This window comes from Apis florea, unplaced genomic scaffold (assembly GCF_048593485.1).
Source record: "Apis florea isolate Af1SG1 unplaced genomic scaffold, ASM4859348v1 contig_3741_pilon, whole genome shotgun sequence".
NCBI classification, from domain to species: Eukaryota; Metazoa; Arthropoda; class Insecta; order Hymenoptera; family Apidae; genus Apis; species Apis florea.
In genome coordinates this window covers 355,962-381,306 of record NW_028256828.1, presented here as the reverse complement: position 1 = coordinate 381,306, position 25,345 = coordinate 355,962, and the positions used below count along the sequence as shown (strand labels likewise).

General features: G+C 26.4%; 3 protein-coding genes across 4 annotated transcripts; 2 read left to right on the top strand and 1 right to left on the bottom strand.

Moving 5' to 3' along the window:
- Positions 1 to 341: 341 nt before the first annotated feature.
- On the top strand, positions 342 to 10,414 carry Oga (O-GlcNAcase). Of its 2 annotated transcripts, XM_012484378.3 has the most exons (13): positions 342 to 689; positions 836 to 887; positions 974 to 1,307; positions 1,394 to 1,838; positions 1,921 to 2,507; positions 2,573 to 2,893; positions 2,965 to 3,139; positions 5,245 to 5,298; positions 6,736 to 6,821; positions 6,933 to 7,102; positions 7,179 to 7,374; positions 7,456 to 7,615; positions 7,689 to 10,414. In XM_012484378.3, exons 1-13 carry the CDS (start codon positions 620 to 622, stop codon positions 7,823 to 7,825), a joined length of 2,787 nt encoding a protein of 928 aa, XP_012339832.2. In that variant the 5' UTR covers positions 342 to 619; the 3' UTR covers positions 7,826 to 10,414. The 2 variants fall into 2 exon arrangements, with proteins under 2 accessions (XP_012339832.2, XP_012339834.2); XM_012484380.3 differs by lacking the exon at positions 5,245 to 5,298.
- LOC100867601 (uncharacterized) lies at positions 9,917 to 14,378 on the bottom strand. The gene is made up of 12 exons (XM_031915439.2): positions 14,081 to 14,378; positions 13,350 to 13,626; positions 13,003 to 13,280; positions 12,696 to 12,885; positions 12,236 to 12,391; positions 11,749 to 11,893; positions 10,848 to 10,952; positions 10,684 to 10,766; positions 10,552 to 10,616; positions 10,414 to 10,463; positions 10,193 to 10,310; positions 9,917 to 10,091 (listed from the first exon to the last, which is right to left on the bottom strand). Exons 1-12 carry the CDS (start codon positions 14,261 to 14,263, stop codon positions 10,008 to 10,010), a joined length of 1,734 nt encoding a protein of 577 aa, XP_031771299.2. The 5' UTR covers positions 14,264 to 14,378; the 3' UTR covers positions 9,917 to 10,007.
- Positions 14,379 to 18,910: 4,532 nt separating this feature from the next.
- Spt5 (Transcription elongation factor subunit Spt5) lies at positions 18,911 to 25,104 on the top strand. The gene is made up of 11 exons (XM_086914780.1): positions 18,911 to 19,309; positions 19,806 to 19,888; positions 19,968 to 20,223; positions 20,568 to 20,800; positions 20,880 to 21,378; positions 21,460 to 21,811; positions 21,896 to 22,482; positions 22,621 to 22,970; positions 23,080 to 23,481; positions 23,557 to 23,732; positions 23,832 to 25,104. The coding sequence occupies exons 1-11, from the start codon at positions 19,086 to 19,088 to the stop codon at positions 24,072 to 24,074; spliced, it is 3,405 nt and encodes a 1,134-aa protein (XP_086770906.1). The 5' UTR covers positions 18,911 to 19,085; the 3' UTR covers positions 24,075 to 25,104.
- Positions 25,105 to 25,345: the final 241 nt, after the last annotated feature.

Below are 25,345 nucleotides of genomic sequence, written 5' to 3'. Positions count from 1 at the left end.
TTATCATGAATAATAATAAATCATTTTTTAATTTTAGTTTAGAGTCATTTACAAGGAAAAATAAAGAATGCTTTTATCACATAATAAATACACAAAATTATATTTTGTTATTATCGATTATCTTATTATCACATTTACTTACACTCAAAAATTGCAATAACTTTGAATACACAATAAAACTGATAATATTCTTCGAATAAACACAAAAATTTCACAAAGTATAGACAGAGGTCTTGCACGTTCGAACACGTATTCTTGATTTAAGTTTCAGATGTCGCCACTATCCAACAGAGCTTTCCGTTAATCGTTCTGCGTATAGTCGATGGATCGAGAAATCGTTTAGTATCGATCAGACAGCGGGTGCAGTCTGTCAGTATACGAGAGACGAGGTTTTTATTATATCGGAATTGTATCGTTCCGAATAAACTTTTTTTTTTCCTGAAGAAAACGAGTAATGCTGTCGTGACGTTCGTAGAACAAGATTGTGTTGCAAAGAAGATAGTATTTGCAACGATTACTTTTTCCGTTCTTTCAAGAAACGAGAGCATTTTGCATCGGACTACTACTATAGCCATTTTTGTAGTTCTATACTAAACAATTGTGCCTCTTGTGATCCGCAATGGCGGAGACAAATGGGGCCGCAAATATAAATACGAAAAACGACAATTTTATTTGCGGTGTCGTTGAAGGTACATAAACGGCTGTTCTGTTCTATGTAATACGTATTGTAATCATCGTTTGTGATGGCTTTGCGTAGGAGGGGGAATGATTGGAATGCGTTATTCATTACAGTAGTTCTTATTGTTTGAATAAAATATATTTTTTGATATTTCAGGATTTTATGGGCGACCTTGGACCACAGAACAAAGAAAAGATTTATTTCAAAAGTAAATATATTAAATCAGTTTTTTTTTCAATTTTTAAAATAATATTTATAATATTATTTCAAATCTTTTCATTTATTAATTTTCAGATTAAAAAAATGGGGAATGGATTCATATTTATATGCTCCAAAAGATGATTATAAGCATCGTGCATATTGGAGAGATTTATATACAGTGGAAGAAGCTGAACATTTAACAGGATTAATAACAGCTGCAAGAGAATGTGGCATTACATTTTATTATGCATTATCACCCGGTTTGGATATCACATATTCAAGTGTAAAAGAAGTTACTGTATTAAAAAGGAAATTAGAGCAAGTTAGTCAATTCGGCTGTACTGCATTTGCATTATTATTCGATGATATAGAACCAGAAATGAGTGAAGCAGATAAGGAAGTATTTCAATCTTTTGCTCATGCACAAGTAATGTATTAAGTAAACTAATTAACATATATTATAACGTATCGTAAATATATTATTTCTAATTAATTTGAATAATCTTTTTATAGGTTTCTGTTACAAATGATATTTTCCATCATCTTGGTCAACCCCGATTTCTATTGTGCCCAACACAATATTGTGCAACTAGAGCAATGCCAAATGTAGCATCATCAGAATATTTAAATACACTTGGTAGTAAATTGGCCCAAGAAATTGATATAATGTGGACTGGTCCTAAAGTAATATCTAGACTTCTAACTGTTGAATCTATTGAAGAAATCACAGAAGTTTTGAGAAGGCCACCAGTTATATGGGATAATTTACATGCCAATGATTATGATCAAAAACGTGTATTCTTAGGACCATATTCTGGTAGATCTCCTGATTTAATACCTAAACTGAGAGGTGTTTTAACTAATCCTAATTGTGAATATGGAGCAAATTTTATAGCAATTCACACATTAGCTCAATGGAGTAGATGTAATGTTGATGGCAAAAGAGATTTAAGCTTAAGTAAATATCAATTATTTTTGATTAAGAAACGCATTAAACGTATTTTGTATTATTTTATTATATCTTGTTATATATATTCTAGACGATACTGTATCAGCTGATATAAAATTAGAGACTGAAACGGAAGATGGAGTGCTTGGTGAAGATGTTCCTTCAACAATGTCTCCAAATATATATCATCCTCGACACGCTTTAAAAAATGCCATTAACGATTGGTTAGTGGAATTTAACAAAAAACGAAACGCATGGGGTGTTATAGCAAAACCACAACCATGCGTTGCTCCAACAATACCAATTCCAATAATTCCCTCTGTGAATACATGTATGAGTCTCACGTCAACGACGACTACTACTACCGTCCCTGCAACGCCTACTCCAGTAAATAATTCCAATCATCTTCAAGCATTGGCTGAAGTTTGCTCAAATGTAACAACCACTGATAATTATGTGCCACCTCCCACCGGTCCTGTCATGAATTCTTTGGTATCTGAAACAACTGTTGTTAGTGAACCCATTATTCCATCAATTTCTAGTATTGTGGAAAATGTACCAAATTCAAATACTTTATCATCCATGGAACCAATGGATTGTAACACAACACCTAATAATTCCCCAGCACATGCAGTTAAAATTCAAACAGAGGATGATGTTATGGTAGAAAATACTTCTGTAAGTCTTTTTAAATATCCTAGCATAGAAATTTTTGAAATTTATGCAATTTTTTTGTTATACAGACATGTAGTGAAGCATCTGGTAGTATGCAAGTAGAAGTAGATGGCAGTTCTCCTGTTGTAAATGGTACTCAAATGATTGTTGAAAATGATAACGAAAATCATGACAACGGCGATAATATAGATCAAGAATCACAGGATTCGATCGATGTCGATAAGCGATTGACGCAAGAGGATCTATCACTTTTATGCGATCTTTTTTATTTGCCATTTGAACATGGTGGTCAGGGTATCCAATTATTGCAAGAGTTTAATTGGTTAAAAAGTAATGCTCACGTCGTCATGAGAAAATCAAAAGAGGATCAAACTGCATCTGAATCTGATGTATGCAATTCTTTTATCAATATACTATAATTTAAATATATATACAAAATTTACAAATTGTAAAATTTTAGATCGAAGAATGGCATACACGGGCAGCTAAGTTAAATGATATGTGCAATGCTGTAAATAGATTATTTCAGAGACTTACGCACTGTAATAATCGTGAGTTGTTATATGATCTATATTCGTATGTGTGGGACATGCGAGGAGTCGTGTCTCTCTTAAACAGTTATGTGAAATGGTTGGGTAAGTTATATTTTATTTTTATAATAAAATAAATTAGTCATCATTACATTGTTAAATTTTGTTAGTTTGTTAAAAAAAAAGAAATTAAAAAAAATTTTTTAAATTAAGTAAAAATAATATTAAAAATATTTCAATTAAAATACAATTTTTAAGTCTATATATTTTTAAATATTATTCATTTTTTAAGTGTAATTGTATTTTTAGAAATAGTAATATTATAATATATGAAGAAAGTTAATTCAAAATGCTAGTATGCTGGTACAATGATTAAAATATAAAAAAATTACTTATACTGCAATATATAATTACAAATCATATAAATATATCATTATACTTTATTTTTTCTTTATTTTTTATATTATATCACAATGAGTAGATTGTGTAGTTGTATTTGTTATACTACAGATGAGTGCTGTTATTAATTTTTCTCAAAAGTATTATAATTTATTACCTATACTTATATTTCAGAACAAAAGTGTCTCGAGTATTGGTAAGTGTAATGCTCTATCCGTCTTTTTAACTCACTCGTTTTGTCTTTTTACAAGAAAGATGTATTTTTTTCTTCATAAATTAAGTTATGATTTTTACATGTTTTAGTAATTAATGTTTATAATTTTGTAAAAATTTGAAATATACAAATTTCAAAATATCTTTTAATATATTAATATTGAATACAAAAATATTTTTTATACATGTTATTTCTCATATATTTTTTCCAAACTTATTAAAATATTTTCATAAATCTTTAAATTGGTTACATTATATTACACTGCACTTCCTTGTAAAATGACATAATTTATACAAAACATGCAAAAAATATTAGCTACTGATTTCATAAGTTACTGATGTTTTATTAATTTAAAAAAGAAAAATTTATTTATATTTTTAATATATATAGAAATATATTAAACTTATTAAATAATAAACTTATTTAATAAAATGAATTTTATCATTTTTATTTAAAAATAAATATTTTAAGATTATTATTTTACGAATACAACAATTTTATAAAATATTAAATATTATAATAATGATAATTATATATATGTATATATATATATTTATTTATTTATTTATTTATTTATTTATTTATATGTATATATATATATATACACAAATTTGAAAAAATTGAGAAAGAAGTTTTACAAATTCAGTAATTTTTTTTAAAAATTATCTCAATAATTTTATTACTTTTTAAATAATCAAAATACATCAGTAATAATTGAAATCGAAATATTTCATAGATCGCATATCTATGAAATTGCATTTATACATTTGTTTCTGCGCTTTAGAATCAAATGTATTATATGGCGCGCGTAAACAAACAAACAGGGTTGCCGTAAGTCAAAATCAGAACAAAATCAAAATATAAATTAAACTTGTTCTTGTTATATACATTCATATTTTCTAAAAATTTCTAATATAAAATCATAATTGAATTTATACATAATTGTACCAAACATAATTTTTTATATTTGTATAGAAACTAGAACACAAACTTTCTATCTTATTTAGTAATTAAAATAAATTTCTTTATTTTCAATTACATCTAACTTTTTATAAAATAATTTTCTTATTTATCGACTAACGGCTTCCTATAAATTTATACATTTATTAGCAAATAAAGAATGTCACAGCATTTCTCATTTTTTCTTTGATTTTATATAATTTTCATATCGTGATTTAAATATTATATAAGTCTTATTTTTTTTTATCATAATAAAATAAATAATGAAAACAAAGAATTGATGTGACTTTCTAGCGGAATATTCGGCGGAAAGATTTTTCATAGCAAACACTTTCTGGGAAATTATTTAACAGCATCTATGTGGACCTGAACAAATACCATGTTTTAAATAACCTTGTGCCAGCTATTAACATATTGGCTGACTTTCTTTCACAGATAATGTTTGGCAGAAATTTATTTGTTGCATTCATTTTTCACAAGTAATTTATACATTTCAATATGATAACATATATTATACAAGAGATAAAGATAATACTTGCAGCCAATAATTTCTGTCAGCAATATAAATGTATGAGGAACAATTCAGCTTTAATTCACTGACTAACGTGCGTTTCTGTGTTTTTTGTCTTGTTGATAGCGTTTGGCAGATTCCCATCGACGATGACAACGTTTACCCAGGGAAGCTACACATGTATGCGATTCACCAGTCTGAGTAATCCAACAAAAAGCGCGCGACTAGCAAAGCTTCAAACCGGTGAAAATTATAACAGAATTTCAATTCGCGTTTGAAGCTTTGTAAAAGAACATTATAATTAATATAAGCAAGAGATTTGCGCGTAGAAGCAGCCTTCTGATGCCTTGAAGAATCTATATGTATTCAACACAAATATTTATAATATTAACGTAGTTTGATACGTGATGGACATACTTTTTTATTTTGCAAAAATTCACACAAAACATTTATTAAAGTTTTTGTAAAATATTTTTTTTGCTAATATTGTTCAATTTTTATTTTATTTTTGGCATTTGTGTCTGTAATTGCACTTTAATTCATTGATATATTCATATCAAATATATTTTAAAATTATAATAATGCAAATTTCATTTTATTTGCAAAAATAACTTTTTCAAAAAATTTTACATGGTAATAATTTTTGCATGTGAAGTAAGTCCATCTAAAATTTTTACAAAATTGGCGAAGTTAGGAGAATTTCATAAAATGTTGAAAGCTTTTCCTGAGAATTATACTGGTTAAACACAATCAACCAAAGTTGTATCTTCCATGCTTCTATTTTATTTTTTAGAATTTTTAAAGATATTTATTTTTTATAAAATTTGATAAAATTTATTAAAAAAATTTTTATTGCGTTTATGAAAGGCATCTTTTGTAAATTGTGAATGACCAGGAATACATCCTCCTTTTGCCAACTTGCCTGTACTAATTTCTTTTAGTTCCAGAAACTGCTTCTTTTCAGGAGTAATAGGAGTTTTATTTCAGGCGCATTTTGGCAAACTGGATTACCATTTTCCTAATCCCATTTCCTTTTCCTTATCTCAGGAATTTGTCATTGCGCGAACTTTGGTGCAACATTCTTCAATTTTTAATTCCTTTATTATTATATTTTTACTCTGATCATAATTGGTTTAAACTATATATGATCTTCTATAGTTGAAACATATATAAATATAATCTTCCTTTAACGACATTTATTTCCCAAAATACCTCATGAATTTTTTCTTTTTTTATTTAAAAATTGTTTAATGAATGTATAAATAATCAATTTAAACATGATTAAGTTATATATAATTTCATTCATTAATGAAATGGTGCACCGTAGTTTTTGTATTCGATTAATGGATTTCTTTATTTCACAAATACAATTCTTTTGAATTTTTAAATAATATAATGATATAATAATATGAACAATATTAATTTTATTTATTTAATATTATTTAAGGAAACTTAGAACACCATTGATCGAAATTTATTATATGCATGTTACAAATTTTAAGCAAAATTAGTATTCAGAGCAGTGGAGGCCATTTCATAAATTTAAAAAAAAATTGCATAATCGCGCGTACATAATATTTCGTATTTTACTTTATTAAAACTTGTGTCTTGGGATAGGGTTCTCGAATGGTTGGAAAGAAACTTTTATGAGTGGAGATCAAGAGCCATGGGTATTCCGTGGAGGACTTACGGCTGATCTACAGGTATATTTAATAAAAAAAAAATTAATATAAACATATTAGAAGAAATTATGATTATGTTAATAAAAAAAAGAAGAAAAGACAAAGAAAATTAATATTAATTTTATTTTGCAGAGATTAATTCCAGTAGATAGTGGAAATGATTTATTTGTTTATAAAGCACCAGAAGTGCCCAGTAGTAAAATCTATACAATTAGGCCTTATTTAGCAAGTGACGAAGATGCAGTTTATGCTGTATGCAATAAAATTTGCAATTGTGTAACATCATCTGCCATTGCAGATCGGTAAAAATGATATTTTTATTATAAGAATAATATTTTTTTAAAATACGGAATTGTAAATATTGAATTTTGATAACAGATTAGTTGGAGGTTTCCTAACTTTAAGTCCAGAGCTGTGTATGATAGTTGAAGATGAGAGTGGAATAGTAGGTTATGCATTGGCTGCCTTAAATGTAAAATCATATTATCAGAAATTAGCAGTTTCTTGGATTCCTGAGTTGCGAATGAAATATCCTTTGGATGACAATATCAATGACTTATCACAAAATGTTCAGGTATTTTTTTATAATTTAATTATTTAAATATTGTAAATTATCTATTAATCAACAATCTATTAATTTAATGTTAAATTCTAGGATGCCATACGTTATTTCCATTCATTTGTTCCGGATGTGTCTGATCAATTATGTAGACAACATCCATCGAAATTATTATGCGCTGTGTTACCAAGTGTAACGGACCAATCTGTCCCTAAAAGATTAATTACATGTATTCTTGCGGCTCTAAGAGCAAATGGTAAATAACTTTATATAGTTTTATATATTATTATTTGTGGAATAATATATTTTATAAAAAAAAATTTATTTAGGTTCATTTGGTGTGCATACAACAATGTCATGCACTGACAAAGAATCTCACGAATTTTATAGTAAACTTGGTTTCGTTGATTTAAATCCAGCACATGAAGAACATCCCGGAATCAAAACCATGTGTAGAAGTTTCTAACAAAGAGTGAGTACACCAGTGATTTTTGTGAATAAAGTGTATCTGCTTGGACCATCTTCGAAGAAAGATTCTACGATTTTGAAACAAAGTTTCGAATAACGTAGAAATCTATTTATTATCTAACAATTTGGAAAAGCTTTCTGTCTTTATTGTGAGTTTTCGTACAACGGACAGAATTCGATAAAAATACATTCTTAGGAATGGAAGAGAATAACAGACAGATTTTATATTATGTAACTTTTAGTAACTTGTAATTCTTTTTTAAAAATCTTATGAAATTCTGTTTTTTTAAATCGTAAACAAAAGAAAACGAAACTCATCCAAATGTGTTTAAAAATATATGCGCATGCAATGTATATACAACAAAATATATGTTGTATTGAGTGGGGAGAATATGAAAAAGAAAGTGTAAAACGTGCAATAGTAAACTTTAAATGAGATAAACAAGAAACAAATAGTAAAGGAAAATATGTTAATTTTATATTTATGTTGTACATCGCTATGAGATTTCAGTATATCCAGTATGCTTGTATGTTAATAGGAAATTTTTTTTAAAGTTTGAAGAATGTATATACGTGATGAATGATGTACGATGAAAAAAAAGAAAATACCAGTATGTGTGTTCAATTAATGAATTAATCGAAGCTTTTTAACATTGAAAAATATTTTCTTATAAAAACTACACACGCAAATGGCGAAAAAACTGTGAGTCAAAGATAGAAAAACTTCGATCGGTTCGCTTTTACTGAAACACTATAAAAAAAAAAAAAATAATACAAAAACTAGTTTTAACATTGGATTCGCGTTTCTAAGAAAATCACCTAATCTATAGGTATTGTACTGCCCAATCACAAAATGTTCTCTTCGAAATATGTACATAATTAATATTTAATATGCCTATCGCGAGGCCTTTTTATGTTTAATATATCCATCCTAATTAATGTTATTCTTGTTTATATGAATGTCGGTATAATTAATGATTCCTAATTGGCTCTACAATCGTATTATATAATACGCGTGTATGTGTGCCACGAAACGTGTGATACATATATATATATATATATATATATAGAATTGTTTAGAAAATGTTGATTATTTCATTAGTGCTCACACGTCCGGAAACAACTAACTATTTGCTAATCTAATTTTATCACAAAAACATTCGAAACGTACATGTTATGTTTTATATTGTTGCTTACTTTATTAATGATAATAAGTTTCTATCCTATTGCAAATAACCGATTCATTTATAAATACATAAAAATTATTTATATTCAAAAGAAAACAAATAATGCGTATTCAACACTAACAATTAGTAATAATGGTTAAGTCCTTATATTATTAGTTATAAATTAACAAGCTAGTTGTTCGTATCGCATTGTATGCGTCAATGTATCAAATGTACAGAGTCAAGATAGAAAGTAATTACCGAATAAGGTAAATTTACATATAGATACATAACGCGAAAAGAAATTCAAATAAATATAAAAATCTTAGATATTTGCCTTATAATTATTATTGATCACAGTACTACTAAAAAACAATTGTATCATGGACTAAGAGTGTCGACTTTAAATATGGAATGAATCAAATATTTGGTGCCATGTATAAGAAAGAAAAAAAAAGTTTCGATCAACATGCAAATTGTTCTCGTAATTATCAAATCTATTTTAATTCGGATTATCCAATTTGTAGAATTTTTATATTCGCCATATATTTTTGCGACGATCTTACATCAAAAACAGCAAAGAAAAAAGGGTTGTGTAGACGGGAAGGCTGGAAAGTAAAAATGTTTTATATATTTTGTCACTTTCTTTTTTTATTTTTATATATTATATTATGATTTATTAATTATATGTACTTTTTTGCCACACAAAATATGTTGCACATTCTTACATGAAAGTTCTGTATTTAATACAAATCATTTTTCGAATGCATAACTTTTTTATAATAGATAACTTTTTTAATACGTGTTTTCTCTTTTTGATATTTTTTAAATAATAAAAAGAAACGATGTGCGTACAATAATATTTCCAGTTGTCTCGTCGTATATTAAGTACTGAATGCGTAATTAATATTATTGAAACGATATGTGATTACTATTGATTTATTTAAATAAACATGTCAAGACTGATACCCCTGGTGTAATCGGAAAGATATCGATATTGATATCATTGCAATTTTAATTTTGCGATGATACTTTATATGGTTCATTGACTTCATTGTATTTTCGCAAATTCTGAATTTCGTTTTGAAATTGTAATATCTGAAATTTCAAAGAAAATGCATGAGATTCAATACCATTTAACAAGAACGTATTTTCCTCTTGATTATTAAAATTTTAATATAAAAAAATAATCTAAGTACCTTTTCTATTTCATTTTTATACAAGTTCTGTTTAGTTCTAGGACTTATTTCACACGTAGTATTTATTTCCAGTTTATTTAAGGATTCTAACAATTCGTTAATTTTCTTGTTAATATCTCTGCAAAGTTTTTATTTAATTTTATATAATATTTTTTATTATCTCATAGATTATAAAATATTTTATAATTTATAATTTTATAAATATAAATTTTTTTACTTACATAGGCGATGAAAATCTTTGTTTGTCTTTTTTCTTTGACCTCAAGTTTTTCTATAATTTAAATTAATAGATTTTCAATAAAATTTTTGTAAAACTTTGTAGAAAAAGAGAATAAAAAGAGGTAAAAATCCTATCTCACCAATTTAGAATTTTGTTTGAATATAGAAGCATAATCTTCAACATCAATATCAAATGGAATATCATCTATTAAATAAATATATTATTTAATATAAAAATAATAAAATAATAACATTCATTTTATAATATATACCTTCGTTTCTCTTCATTGCCTTCTGCATAGCTTTGGTATAACTTCTTTTATCCCGCCTCCATTCTTTTAAAAAATTTTCATCTCTAAAGTAATAAGATAATAGCAAATTTAAGAAGGCTAATAATTAATTATTAAAATTAAGAAAAAAATATATCATATCTTACTTTATTTTTTGGATTGTTGCAGTTTGTTTAGCAATTATATCTCTTAACTTGGAAAACCATAATAATCGATGTTCCATTATAATATTTGCACCTTTATTTTCACATCTAAACGAATTAAAAATCAAAATTAATCATAAAAATGCTAAATATACATATTATACGACTACAATATAATATATAAACTATAGAAATTTAATTTAAAAAATTATTAAAAAATGGGATATTAATTAAAAGTAAAATAATAATATTAAACAAATTTATTATTTATTTTTAATTTATTATTTATTATTTATTTCTATATTTCTATATTTTTCATGACATGCTTTATCTTTATTTTTATTTTTTAAGTACATAATCTAATTATTTATTTAACCCTAAATAATTTTCCAAATATGAAAGTATCCAATTTGAATCGTTTAATTTCATAGGATTTAATTTAAATTTTTTTCCATCATTAGTAACAATATCGAAAATATGTTCAATATTTTCTATATCATCTTTTATATATTTTTTTTTGTTTTTTCTGAATGAAATATTATTTATTTGCGCAAGAACAGGTATTTTCATTCTATTAATCTGTTTACATTCTCTCTCTGTTGATTTACTATAAGTTTTCAAAATTTTTACATTTTTTCTAACATACAGAGATCTTGGAGATGAGCCCATCAAACGTAAAATTTTATTATTATTTATCATTACATCAATATAATCATCTGCTTTATTGTTAAAAGTATTTATAATTTTGAAATTATCGCATTTTGTCTTTTCACAATTATATTTCAATTTTTTATTGATTTTGAAATTAGTTATTTTTTGCAAATAAAAGTTAAAAAAAGATTCTTTGAATTCTTTTTTTAAAGAACAATTATCATTCATAGATGTTAATTTTTTATCGTAGTACCTGCTACTTGGCTTATATAATTTACGTTTTTCGCTTATAGCTATATTTCTATTATACATGGTATCCTTCAATGATGTTATTTTCTTTTTATTTTTTCGTGGAGATTGATAACATAGAATTGTTGATAATTTTGGTTCAATTTTATCTGAAATAACAAATAAAAATATTTTAAATATCGTTTTTTTAATTTATTTTATTTTTTATTTAATATTTATTCGTTTTATTTTCTATTGCAAATTAAAAAATATTAAAAATGAATCTTTTCTTATATCCTTTCTTAAATCAATTCTTGTATCACTATTAATTATCTATTTAAATATATATTGTATGTTACATATTTAAAAAAATCAATAAATTATATTACTTAATGAAGCTTAAAGTTACAATAAATTCCTATATTCTTCTCAAAAATATTCATTTCTTTTTAAATATTAAATAATTGTAAATTTATTTATATGAATTCTTTCACAAAACTAAAATTATTTACTTTTTCTGGGTTCTATCCATTCATCAGGATATAATTTATTCCATTCAATTCGTAAGAATTCCAAAATGGTAGCACAACCGGAAGCTACGATATCTTGCGGTGGCATGATAAGTGGATTATCCGCTATTTGAAGATTTTTTAGATTTGATAGGGTGCCTAAAACAAGATTAAGTATTTTCGTGTTTTAAATTTTTTACACAATAAATTATTTTCAGAAAAATGAATATATCGTTAATGTAATAATTTTAAATATATTACAGTTAATTTTATAACTATCTTTATCACATATTAGATATTCTTAATATCTACATTTACAATATAATTTAATTCTATGTCTCGTATATTATTATAAAATTATTGCATATTATATTATTATAAAATCATTAATATATATTATTTAAAAGATACAAAAATTGTAAATAAATAATATAATTAATAAGATTTATAATTTAAACTTAACAAAGTTCCAATGGTAATTCCTTCATTTTATTTCCTTGAAGTAAAATCGTTTCTAAGCAGCTATGCCATTTAATGCTAACTGGCAAAAAAGTAATTTGATTATTTCTGATGTCTAACCACTGTAGATAGTTTAAACAAGTGAAAATTTCATTAGGAACTTCGATCAAATTGTTGTTTGACAAATATAACATCTAAAAACAATAAAAATATATTCAAAATTTAAAATTATATATATATATATATCAAAGAAGCTTATACTAATTGTTTTGCTAATATTTTAGTGCAATTACTTGAAAAAATTAAGCTACCCTTAATTGTGAAAAGTTGTTTAATATCGCAATAGGAAATTGTTTTAAATCTGTATTTGAAAAATCTGCAAACATGTCATTGTAAATAGGTTCCTTTTTTGGTACTAATGGCGATGAAATAGATTCATTTGACGTTAAACTTATATTACTCTTCAAAAATGTTTTTGATTCTTTACATGACAAGGAAGAATATTCTGAAACTTCGTCAGAAAATGTGTCTTCGATAAGTTCCAATTCATCTTTCTTTGCATCTTTCATGTCATCTTTTATTTCTATTTCTACGATAATAATAAAAGATATAATTTTTTTTAAGTTAAATATAGAATATTTGATATAAGTATTAATACCTGGATTTTCAATATTTATTTTAATATAATTTGAAGAAACATCATTTGTTGATTGCTCAGGTAAATGTATATCTGATATATCAGATAATTGTTCATATGGTTGTTTAGATGATACATTCTCGAGAGTGTTACAAAGAATATTCGGACCAAAGTCGATATCTTTTATGTCGAAATTTTCATTATTGTCATATGTATCTTCCAAGTTATTTAAAACTTGCGAGGATTGTGGATACAAATTGTCTCCAATACTAAGTTTTCGATCCTCCTCAATGTCTTTCTTTATTAGGAAAATTGTATTAAAAATTATGAAATATTTTCACAGTGTATCCATATTAAAATATATAATATATTTAAAGAAATAAATAAAAAACAATGATTCCATCTCTTGAACATATAAATGATTATTAGTTGTAGAAGAAGAAAAGATAATTTAATTGTAAAATTGTAAAAATGAAAATTTATTATAGTATTATAATAGATAATATTTAGAAATGTATTATTAATTATAGTTAAAATATTATAAATGTCTCCAGAATAAAAAAAAAAGATATTAGAATATATAATAGATATAATTTATATTAAATAAAAATGAAATAAATCTATTTTTGATCGATGAATGATTATTAATTCTATAAAAAATTATACAAAAAAATATTTCATCAAAATAAAAGGAACAGAATTATCAATATTTTATAAATAAATGCACAGATAAAATATTCAATTTTGATTACCTGAAACTCTTCATTGGCCACATTCTCATCATTGGTGGTTAAAGAATGTTGCTCAGTAACCTGTTTTTCGTCTTCGTCTTTTACCCTTTCGATATTGCGATGTATCGAGAGAAACTTTTTACCACTCGATGCTGCACCAAACCCATAATATTGTATTAATAAATCTTTAGCTAAATCAGACATATCGCTGAACAAGTTGTTTCTTACAATTTTTACAAACAATTCTAGAAGTTGAGAATGATAATTCAACTACGATTGATTAGATCGATTCCATTTCATGTTTATTTATTGCCTAGGTGATGAAGAAGGTGCACGTATACATATGATCTAAAACAGGAATTATTATCGATTTAGTCAACTATAGTAACATTTCTATAAATGATTTACTAAAAAAAAGAAAAAAAAATTCTATATCACAATTACCTATATATTATATATTAATTTTTGTTATATTTGATTAAAGCATTTGATTTTTTTGCAATTACCTCATAATACATACTTGGTCTAAATATACAAATATAAAAATAATCGATTTTTCTGTCAATCGATAATATCGTATTTGACAGAAAAATATTTAAAAAAAGTTAGCTTGAAATATATTGTTAAAGACATATATCAATATATTAAGCTTGAAATATATTATTTGAATAACTTTTTCTTTTATATATAGCTACTCGTCACAGTTTTTAACTTATATATCAAAAGAAAAAAAAATAGAATGTTTTTTGCTTTAACTTAATAATCAAAGCCGTTTGTTAATTATATATAAAGGAAAAAATTATTCGAATAATATATTTCAAGCTTAATATATTTATATATGTCTTTAACAATATATTCAAGCTTAGTTTTCAACAATAAAATCAATGAAGAAAGAATTAATTGATAAATTAAGATCAAAGAAGAAAATAAATTTTACAAAGTAAGTATAGACAAAGAGAGTAAATAATGAAAGATAGAAATAAGTTAAAAATCTAGAAACTAGCGCCATCTCTGGAATAATGATGAAACTAATTCGAGAGAAAAAGAGAGAAAATAATGGAAAAAGATAGAATTAATTATAATTAAGAATCAATCATTAGCGTCACTTCTTGAGTAACAAAAATAATTCTTTAATATATTCGTTGCCCAGCATGATTCAATTGAATTGAATTCACGGGGCTCAAATGTTATTGTCGGAAAGCCAGAATGTAAACGGAGCGATAAACTCAAGTAGTTTTAATATTTTTATTTTGTATATTTTAAAATAAAATTTAGTTGGAGTAGTATATTTATATATAAGTTCTTAGTTTTCCATTAACCATCTGTAATACCGATTCTGAATTAATTGTTCTCAATGCCTCTACTTCTACTTCTTCGTTCCTTATTTCGTTTATTTCAATCATTCGGAGACTTTCCAAAGTCAATCTTAAATATTTTGATTTGAATATAAGATTCTAATTGGCTATCCAACTTCAACTCAGTTCTGTATTATCGTAATAACACCCTCCTATGTTATCACATACGGTATAATTTTAGATTTAAAATTGTATAAAGATGTAAAATGGTTCGCTAACAGATCACACTTGTGATCCTCTTTTCTATTGTTCTTAAATTTTAAATTCTATGATTCTATGAATGTATATTTTATATTTTAATGCTTATTCCATTAAATTTCTTTTAAAATTGCGCTTTTCTCTTTGCACTCGTACGTCGACATATTTGCTATGCTCTTACATTTTATTATTATATATATATTTACATTAGTATTTATATTGGTAAATATATATATAAATATATATATTTACATTATTAAATATATGTATAAATATATGTATTTATATTAGTAAATATTAGTAAATATATGTATAATATAATTATATATAATATAATTACATTCTAGAAGATTCTTATTACTTGATTGATAATTTTCTTAAATATAAATACAAGTGCAAAGTTAAAATTTTATTTTTCTTAAATAAGAATGTCATTCAAATATGAATGACGTGGCCTTCACGGAAGCATACTCGTCCTATGCGTGACGTAGTGGCGAATGTATTAAAAGGGTAAAAGCAAAAATTATATGCCAGCGCCATCTCTTTTAAAATCTCTTCAGCATTAAAATAGCAGTAATCTTCAATTTTTATTTTATCTTAGTTCATCTTTGAAGAAATGTTTTTAATATTCAGAAAGAAATGGTAGTAATAAATTCTTATTCTATTTCTATTTTTCTCTTTCTATTATTATTTATTCTCTTTGTGTATACTTGTTTATAATACGTATATAATACGTGAGATTTAATATATCAATTAATTATATTTTTATCGTTTCTCTTTTAAAATTAGAATTAAGTGAAGTGTCTTAATTTTATGATAATATAAAAAATATAGATACATTTTTGATTTTATAATATGCATATTATAAAAAATATAAATATATAAATATATATAAAAATATAAAATAAAAATATAAATATAATAATTTATAAATATAATTAGGTATAAAATACAATGCTTCATATACGGATATTTCTATATAGGATATTCTGTAATAAAATAAAATAAATTTTATTTTAAAAATTATAAATGATATAAAAACAATTAATTATGAAGTAAATAATATACGAAGAGTTAAGTTAATAAATATCATTGGAATATTTTAAATAAACTTATTATTTAAACTTTAACTTTATTCAAAATTAATTTATTTTTCAGCTATACATAAGAATTATATATAAGATTATATAGGATATACTTGGCAGGTACTTAGGCAGGTAGATTTCTATGTAACAGTAAATGTATAACCGTATTTTTCTTATTCTTTATTTATTTTTAATCCTTTAAATTCTAAAGTCTTTTATTACAAAATAACTCTCTGCAGAATAACTGAATATATTTTCGTTATTGTACGGAAAAGTACTTGGAAGATATATACATACAGTGGGTAACGAAAATATTCGAACGCTTACATTTACAATCTTTGATGAACGAAATATATATGTTAAAGGAACTTGTTTAAGACAATGATGTATAGTAGGAAGAAAATTTTAAGATTATGTCAGCAAAATTTGAAAATGATTCACCAATTTTCGCAGTAGTTATAATACATTTATTATAAACACGCACCGTTAGGTTACAAAGGTATTCAAACGCTTCATGTTTTGTTGGACCACCTGGTAATAATTTGTCTCAGTCGACGTTCCGTATTGTATACCAGTGAAAATTACAATTGATATAATTCCATATTTCTATAATTTTTTCTTTAAACATCTGCTTTGAAGATATTTGAAATTTATTTAATTTTTTGCCTATTTCAGCCCATAAATTTTCGATGAGAATCATATATGGTATTTAACATATGAGATATATTGTATACGATCTATTTTTTCACGATCCGTGCTGTATGTTTAAGATCATTACCCTGTTGAAAATAAAAGTCTTTTAACAATACCAATTTTTGCGTATTACCTTTGAGATTGTTTTTTAAAATATCTAGATATTTATATTTATCAAGTATTCCATCAATAAATATTAAATTTCCTGTACCATTAACTGCCATACAGTTCCACACCATGACTGAATCAATATGTTTTATTATTGAGCATATATTTTTTATATCCAATTTTATATTTGGTCTTCCCCATACATAATATCGCCCATCCGAATTAAAAATATTGAATTTAGATTCATCAGAAAATACCACTTTTTCCCAAAAAGCATTATCTTTTGTTACAAATATTTTTGCAAAAATAGGTACAGATATAATAGGATTTTTTTTATTTCACGGATAATAACTTTTTCCTCTCTTTTAATTAATTTTCTTGGTCAACCTGAACGAACTTTATTTATAACTGTTCTTTCCTTTTTTAAATTTTTTTTATGATGTAATGTATTGTAGATTTACTTCTGTTTATGATTTTTGCTATTTCACTATATGATTTTTCATCCTTACGCAGCCGAAGGATAATTTCTCGTTCACACTTTTCTGTTTCAGACTTTTTCGTATTCATTTTGAATATTTTATCGCAGATTTTTATTTTATTATTAATGGAACGATAGTTTGACATCAACTAAACGTGAAAATGCTCTCACTTAGTATCTGTGTTTATATTTCTGACTAAAATGTTTAAAAACTATCAAGAACATATCAGTATTCGAATACTTTTGTAACGTACTAACGGTACGTGTTTATAATAAATGTGTTATATCTACTACACAAATTGGTGAATCATTTTCAAATTTTACTGACATAATCTTGAGATTTTCCTCCTATATTTCCCTCTCATTGTCTTAAACAAATTCCTTCAATATATATATTTCGTTCATCAAAGATTGTAAATGTAAGCGTTCGAATATTTTTGTTACCCATTGTATCTAAAATATCTTATAGATAATTATTAGATAAATAATTTTTTCTATCTTCTATATATTAATTCACTAAAAAATAAAATGAAATGAAAGATTTTATAGATTAAATTAAATTAAAATATTTATATATATCATTATATTAATAATAAATATATTTATAAATATATTTAAGTAATATATATATAGAGAGAGTTTATTATAGTTAAAAAGAAAACTTTAAAGATTTAAAATCGATTTTACATCAATTTACTATAAACTCTTAAAATTTTGAATCTTTTTTTTAACTTTTACTTTTTGTACACGTCAGAAATTTACTCATATAATTGTATTTATCCGCCATTTTATAATAAGTATTAATATGCTGCATCACCGATAGATGGCATTGTATCATTGCGTTCTGTTGCCAAGCAACGCATTCCCCCATTAGACCGATTCCTTCTCTCTTACCTACTATTATATAGTACACGTTGTATGCCTTGATAATGTCAGTGTCGCGCAGTTCGGCGTAGAGAGTTCTTCGACGTTTTTTGCTACGCATTTGTATTAGCTATTCTGTACGACGTACGCGTTGGTAAGCTAACCAAGTTATCTTCGGTTAGCAGCCACAGATATAATATTAATATAAAAAATAAAGTAATAAATATTTAATATATATATATAAAATGTCGGATTCGGAAGCGAGTAATCTCTCTGACAATGAAAGTGATCGTGGCGGTGGCGGTAGCGAAAGTGATCAAGAAGAAAATCACTCGGTAAAATCCGCAGCTGGCAGCGATGCAGGTAGTGTTGGTGAAAGATCTCATAGTGCTTCTCGTAGTAGAAGTCCATCTAGATCACGATCTAGAAGTCCATCAAGGTGGCGATCACGATCTCAATCAGCATCTGGGTAATTAAAATTTAATATTTATTTCATAATTTGTCAGGGTTAGGTTAGCATTAGTACCATATCGTTTGCATTGAAATTCACTAATATACATGTATATAAGTTTACATGATGGCAATGAATTTCCTAATTCTTTCTTTCTTTCTCTCTCTGAAATAATTGATTTTAGACGAAATATTCATTTGTTATTCGTTTGGATTAATATCAAATTATGATATATATATGCAGTATTTTATGTAATCATGAATAATAGTATTTGGCGAAATCGATTATTACAACGGTATTTTATATATTTTTGAAATTGTTTTTTACATATTTAGATTATAATTCAGATTATAAATATATATTATAAACATATATAATTATATAAATTTATATTATTCAATATTAAATATCATTATTATTAATTAAAGATTTTTAAATATTATTTGTAAAATAATGTCATTTATTAAATAAAAGAAACAGATTGGTCAAGAATTATAAAAATTTATATTTTTAGTTCTGACGATGGTAGAGGAGATGAAGCAGAGGAAGCAAGATCTGGTGATGAAGAAATGGTGGAGCCTGAGGAAGAACCTGAAGGTAATAAAATAAATAGGAATTCAATATAATATTTTTTTTATTTTATCTGAAAAAATTTTATCTTTTATTTTTTATTTAGGAGAAGATTTGGAAGGAAGCAGTGAATATGATGAAGAAGAAGAAGAAGAAGACGATGACAGGCCTCGCAAAAAAAAGAAAAAAGATAAATATCGTGATTTCATTATAGATGAAGCTGAAGTAGATGATGAAGTAGAAGATGATGATGAGTGGGAAGAAGGTGCTCAAGAAATTGGTATTGTTGGAAATGAAGTAGATGAATTGGGTCCTACTGCTAGAGAAATTGAAGGCAGACGTAGAGGAACAAATCTTTGGGAGTAAATATATTTTAAATATCTTCAAATTTATAGATATAAATTTATAGAATGATTCTCCTATCAGTAGTTTTACAATAAAATCACTGATTAAATATCAAAGCAATATTTATATTTATATAAATAAATAATTTATAAGTTTGTGATTATTATGAATACAACTGTCGTTGATCATATCGAAATAACAATTCCATCTTCTTTGTAGTATATTATTGTATATAAAATGATATTTATGCAATATTTAAATGCTTCATTCATAAGAAAATTATTCTATATATATATATATATATATAACATAATATCTTTGAATTTTATATTTTTAAACTAATTTTAAAAAAATTTTTCAGTTCTCAAAAAGAGGATGAAATAGAAGAATATCTCCGAAAAAAGTATGCAGACGAATCTATTGCTACTCGGCATTTTGGAGATGGGGGCGAAGAAATGAGCGATGAGATCACTCAACAAACTTTGCTGCCAGGTGTAAAAGATCCAAATTTATGGATGGTAAAATGTCGTATCGGAGAAGAAAAAGCTACAGTACTCCTGTTAATGCGAAAATTTATAACATATCAATTTTCAAGTATGTAATAAAAATTATTTTAAATCTTTATTTTAAAATATTTTTGCTAAGAAAACTCTAATTTTAAAATTTCTTTTAGACGAACCTCTTCAAATAAAATCCGTGGTTGCACCTGAAGGAGTAAAGGGTTATATTTATATAGAAGCATATAAACAACCACATGTAAAAGCAGCTATTGAAAACGTAGGAAATCTAAGAATGGGTATTTGGAAACAACAAATGGTACCAATTAAAGAAATGACTGATGTATTACGTGTAGTTAAAGAACAGACAGGCTTAAAAGCGAAACAGTGGGTTAGATTAAAGAGAGGCATTTATAAAGATGATATAGCTCAGGTTGATTATGTTGATTTAGCGCAAAATCAGGTTCATTTGAAATTATTACCCAGAATTGATTATACTAGACCACGTGGCGCTTTAAGAACAGCACAAAGTGAATCTGAAGCCTTAAAACGTAAAAAGAAAAGAAGACCAGCAGCCAAACCGTTTGATCCCGAAGCAATCCGTGCTATTGGAGGAGAAGTTACGAGCGATGGTGATTTTTTAATTTTTGAGGGAAATAGATACAGTAGAAAAGGGTATGAATTTTAATATGAATTATTACATTCGTAATAAAGATTTCTTTTAAATCTATATAAATTTAAATGTTTTTATTACAGATTTTTATATAAAAATTTTACAACAAGTGCTATTATTGCTGAAGGTGTAAAACCAACTTTATCTGAATTAGAAAGATTTGAGGAAGCTCCTGAAGGAGTTGAATTAGATTTAAGTGGAGCTCCAGGAACTGGTGCGTCCGGTAATAAAGAAGATTCAGCTGTGACACATTCTTTTAGTACAGGGGATAATGTTGAAGTATGCGAGGGTGAATTAATCAATTTACAAGGAAAAATCGTATCAATAGATGGAAACATGATTATGGTTATGCCAAAACATGAAGAACTTAAAGAAGCTTTAGAATTCCAAGCTTCTGAATTACGAAAATATTTCACTATGGGTGATCATGTTAAAGTAAGATTGAAAAATATAATACAAAATTATTTTTAATATAAATATTATATTTTATTTTAAAACTATATTTTTGATTCTGTATAGGTTGTGGCAGGAAGATATGAAGGCGATACTGGTTTGATAGTTCGAGTAGAACAAAATAGAGTAGTTTTATTTTCTGACCTTTCAATGCATGAATTAGAAGTTCTTCCAAGAGACTTACAACTTTGCTCCGATATGGCAACCGGTGTAGACAGTTTAGGTCAATTCCAATGGGGTGATTTAGTGCAGTTAGATGCACAAACAGTAGGTGTAATAGTTCGACTCGAGCGTGAAAATTTCCATGTGCTTTCTATGCATGGAAAAGTTATAGAAGCTAGACCTCAAGGACTTACAAAAAGACGTGAAAATAGAAATGCCGTAGCGTTAGACTCTCAACAAAATACTATACAGAAAAAAGATATTGTTAAAGTGGTGGATGGTCCACATGCTGGAAGAGGCGGTGAAATTAAACATTTATATAGAAGTTTCGCATTTTTACACTCGCGAATGTTTGTCGATAATGGTGGAATTTTTGTTTGTAAAACGAGACATTTACAACTTTCTGGTGGAAATAAGTCCAATATCTCATCCATGTCACCAATGACAGGATTTATGTCGCCAAGAATTGCTTCACCAATGCATCCTAGTGGGTAAGTAACATTTATTATTATATCTTACTTTTTAATAATTCTCAAAAGTTATATTTTGTGTTTATATTTATATTACAAATTAACAAGTAATATTTTATTTATAAATTTATATTTTCATTCATATTTTTTATTTTTTAGTGGTGGTTTCGGAAGAGGTGGAGGTGGAAGAGGAAGAGGTCGCGGCGGTGGAGCTAGACGTGATAGAGAATTGATAGGAACTACTATCAAAATAACAGGCGGACCATACAAAGGAAACGTTGGAATAGTGAAAGATGCTATAGATACAACTGCTCGTGTAGAGTTACATTCTACTTGTCAAACCATTTCTGTAGACAGGTCTCATATTGCAAATGTTGCAGTACTTACAAAAGATGGTGGTTTCAGCAGTTATAATAGGACACCAGCATATGGTGGCGGACAGACACCAATGTATGCCAGGGATGGATCTAAGACTCCTATGCATGGTTCTCAAACACCTATGTACGAAAGTAAGTTTTTGAAGCAATTGTATAAGTATATGATTAAATCACGACTAATTAAAGTTAATATGGCTAAATTAACTTTAATTAATCTAATTTTAAATCTAATTTTTAATAGATGGTTCTCGTACACCTCATTACGGTTCGATGACACCATCTCACGATGGTTCACGTACACCTGGACAATCTGGAGCTTGGGATCCAGCTGTTACTAATACTCCTGCAAGAACAAATGATTTTGATGGATATAGTATGGAAGAAGGCGGATCTCCAGGTTATGCACCAGGATATCCTCCCACAGGTGGACCATTTACGCCACAAACGCCTGGAACAATGTATGGTTCAGAGCAGAGCTTCAGCTCGTATCAACCAAGTCCGAGTCCGGCAGGAAGTGCTACTGCAAGTCCTAGTCCTGCGGGATATGTTGCTACTCCTTCACCAAGTGGTACTGGTTATACCACTAGTCCTCATGGAGCTTTTGCTACGCCTTCACCGATGGGTTATAGTCCTATGACTCCTGGTAAGTATTTTTTTTAATTATTTTTTTTTTATATTATAGTTAGAGTATCTATTACATTATTATTTTATTTTTTAGGAGTAGCAGGTAGTCCGTACAATCCACAAACACCAGGCGCTGGTTTGGATACTGGCGTTGGTGCTGGAGTCATTGGAGGAACTGAATGGCATACCACGGATATTGAAGTTAGAATCCGTGATTCTCACCAGGATCCTGCATTGGCGGGTCAGCAAGGTGTTATTAGAGGAATATCTGTAAGTGATACCATTTTATGGTAAAAAATTGAAGAAATTAATCAAATAATGGAATCAGAAAATACAGTCGATCAAAAAATTTTTAATGCCCTAAAACAGGGTGGGATGTGTGCAGTCTTCCTACCCGTAGAAGATAGAGTAGTGAACTTGGTTTGTGAAGAGCTAGAACCAGTAGTTCCATCGCGGGGGGATCGCGTCAAAGTAATTATTGGAGAAGACAGAGAAGCGGTGGGAACTCTACTCTCCATAGATAATCAAGAAGGTGTGGTGAAATTGAATAAAGACGAAGTGAAGATGTTGCATTTGCGATTTTTATGTAAGATGAAGGCACCGAATACATAATTCTTCATTCCAAGGCAATCTTCTAAACTTGAAAAAGCTAACACTCGCATGGATACGGGTAAAAAAATTATAGGAACAATAGATCTTTTAGATCCAAATATTTCTATCTCGAAAAAAGAATTATCCTAAGAATTCTTATTTACTTTCTAATTTCTAAATAATTAACTGAAATATACTTTCTAATATAATATACTAAAATATATTATTTCATAAAATTCTTTATCAAATAGTTATTTAAATAGTTTTTTAAATAATTATTTAAAAGTTTTTTATTTTTAGGAATCATCCCTCCTAAAAAGTTTTGTATATTCTATATATTTATTTTTCTTAAACTTTGCTTACTGTCTGCACTTATTATATTTTTGACAATATTTAATGGTTTCTCTATAGCACATTTTTCCTTTTTTTTTTTGCTTTTTTCGCATGTATGCTTTATTTCGTGTGCTTGTAAGCTTCAATTATAGAATTTTGTTTCTGTTTCAATTATTATTGCTTATATTAAAATTAATTTGTAGATTAATTGTAGTCTTTTCTCCAACTCATATTTTTTAATTCTAGTATTTTCTGATTTCTGATTAATTCTGTCGCCAAATTTTCTGAAAATTTTTTTCCTCTCATTTTTTTCGCATTATAATACTAGAATTTTTTTTTCTCTATTTCAATTTCAAACTTTTTTTTCGATTTTAATAATTTTTTTAGTTGAAGTACACTAAACTTTACATATTTCATGAAAAATGATGATTCAAAATAATTATCGAATTATATGCAACTGAAGCTGAATGCTAATTGAAGAATTATTTTATCACAAAAAAAAATTTGGCTGATAAAATTTTCCTCGATCCTCGAAAGAAAAAGCCCGCTAAGGACCGTGCGAGTGTTGCAAAGATTTAATGCGCTTGAGGAATTCGAAAGATTTTTAACAAGAATTGTTCAAACAACGTAACAATGATTTTACGTTGTACTTGTTATGTTTAAAATAGCAATCAAATTATTTAAAATAAATACATATTATTATTGTGAACTAGTAAAATGACTTTCCTTAAATAAGATAATTTTAACTTTTTGCAAGATAAAAAAAAGCTCAACGATTTGTATAAAATACTTCATGAATTGTTTTATGATGTAAAGTTGTATTTTGATGTAAATACAACAAGAAAGTTAAAAAAAAAATTTAATTATTGATTTAATTTTTCTTTCAATGAAAACAAAATCGAAGTAATTACCTATTAAGAATTTATATACTTAAAATTGTGCACTAATCATTTATGACG

What these genes read in the sequence shown, in the direction of transcription:
- Oga (XM_012484378.3), top strand. Translation starts at nt 620, where the DNA reads ATGGCGGAGACAAATGGGGCCGCAAATATAAATACGAAAAACGACAAT. An exon ending in AATCTTTTGCTCATGCACAA is followed by an intron (nt 1,308 to 1,393) that starts GTAATGTATTAA and finishes ATCTTTTTATAG; the next exon opens with GTTTCTGTTACAAATGATAT. An exon ending in TGCGGCTCTAAGAGCAAATG is followed by an intron (nt 7,616 to 7,688) that starts GTAAATAACTTT and finishes AAATTTATTTAG; the next exon opens with GTTCATTTGGTGTGCATACA.
- Spt5 (XM_086914780.1), top strand. Translation starts at nt 19,086, where the DNA reads ATGTCGGATTCGGAAGCGAGTAATCTCTCTGACAATGAAAGTGATCGT. An exon ending in GCCTGAGGAAGAACCTGAAG is followed by an intron (nt 19,889 to 19,967) that starts GTAATAAAATAA and finishes TTTTTTATTTAG; the next exon opens with GAGAAGATTTGGAAGGAAGC. An exon ending in GTGTTATTAGAGGAATATCT is followed by an intron (nt 23,733 to 23,831) that starts GTAAGTGATACC and finishes GCCCTAAAACAG; the next exon opens with GGTGGGATGTGTGCAGTCTT.
- LOC100867601 (XM_031915439.2), bottom strand. Translation starts at nt 14,263, where the DNA reads ATGTCTGATTTAGCTAAAGATTTATTAATACAATATTATGGGTTTGGT. An exon ending in TTATATAAGCCAAGTAGCAG is followed by an intron (nt 10,953 to 11,748) that starts GTACTACGATAA and finishes TAATTCGTTTAG; the next exon opens with ATGTGAAAATAAAGGTGCAA. An exon ending in GGCAATGAAGAGAAACGAAG is followed by an intron (nt 10,617 to 10,683) that starts GTATATATTATA and finishes TTTATTTAATAG; the next exon opens with ATGATATTCCATTTGATATT.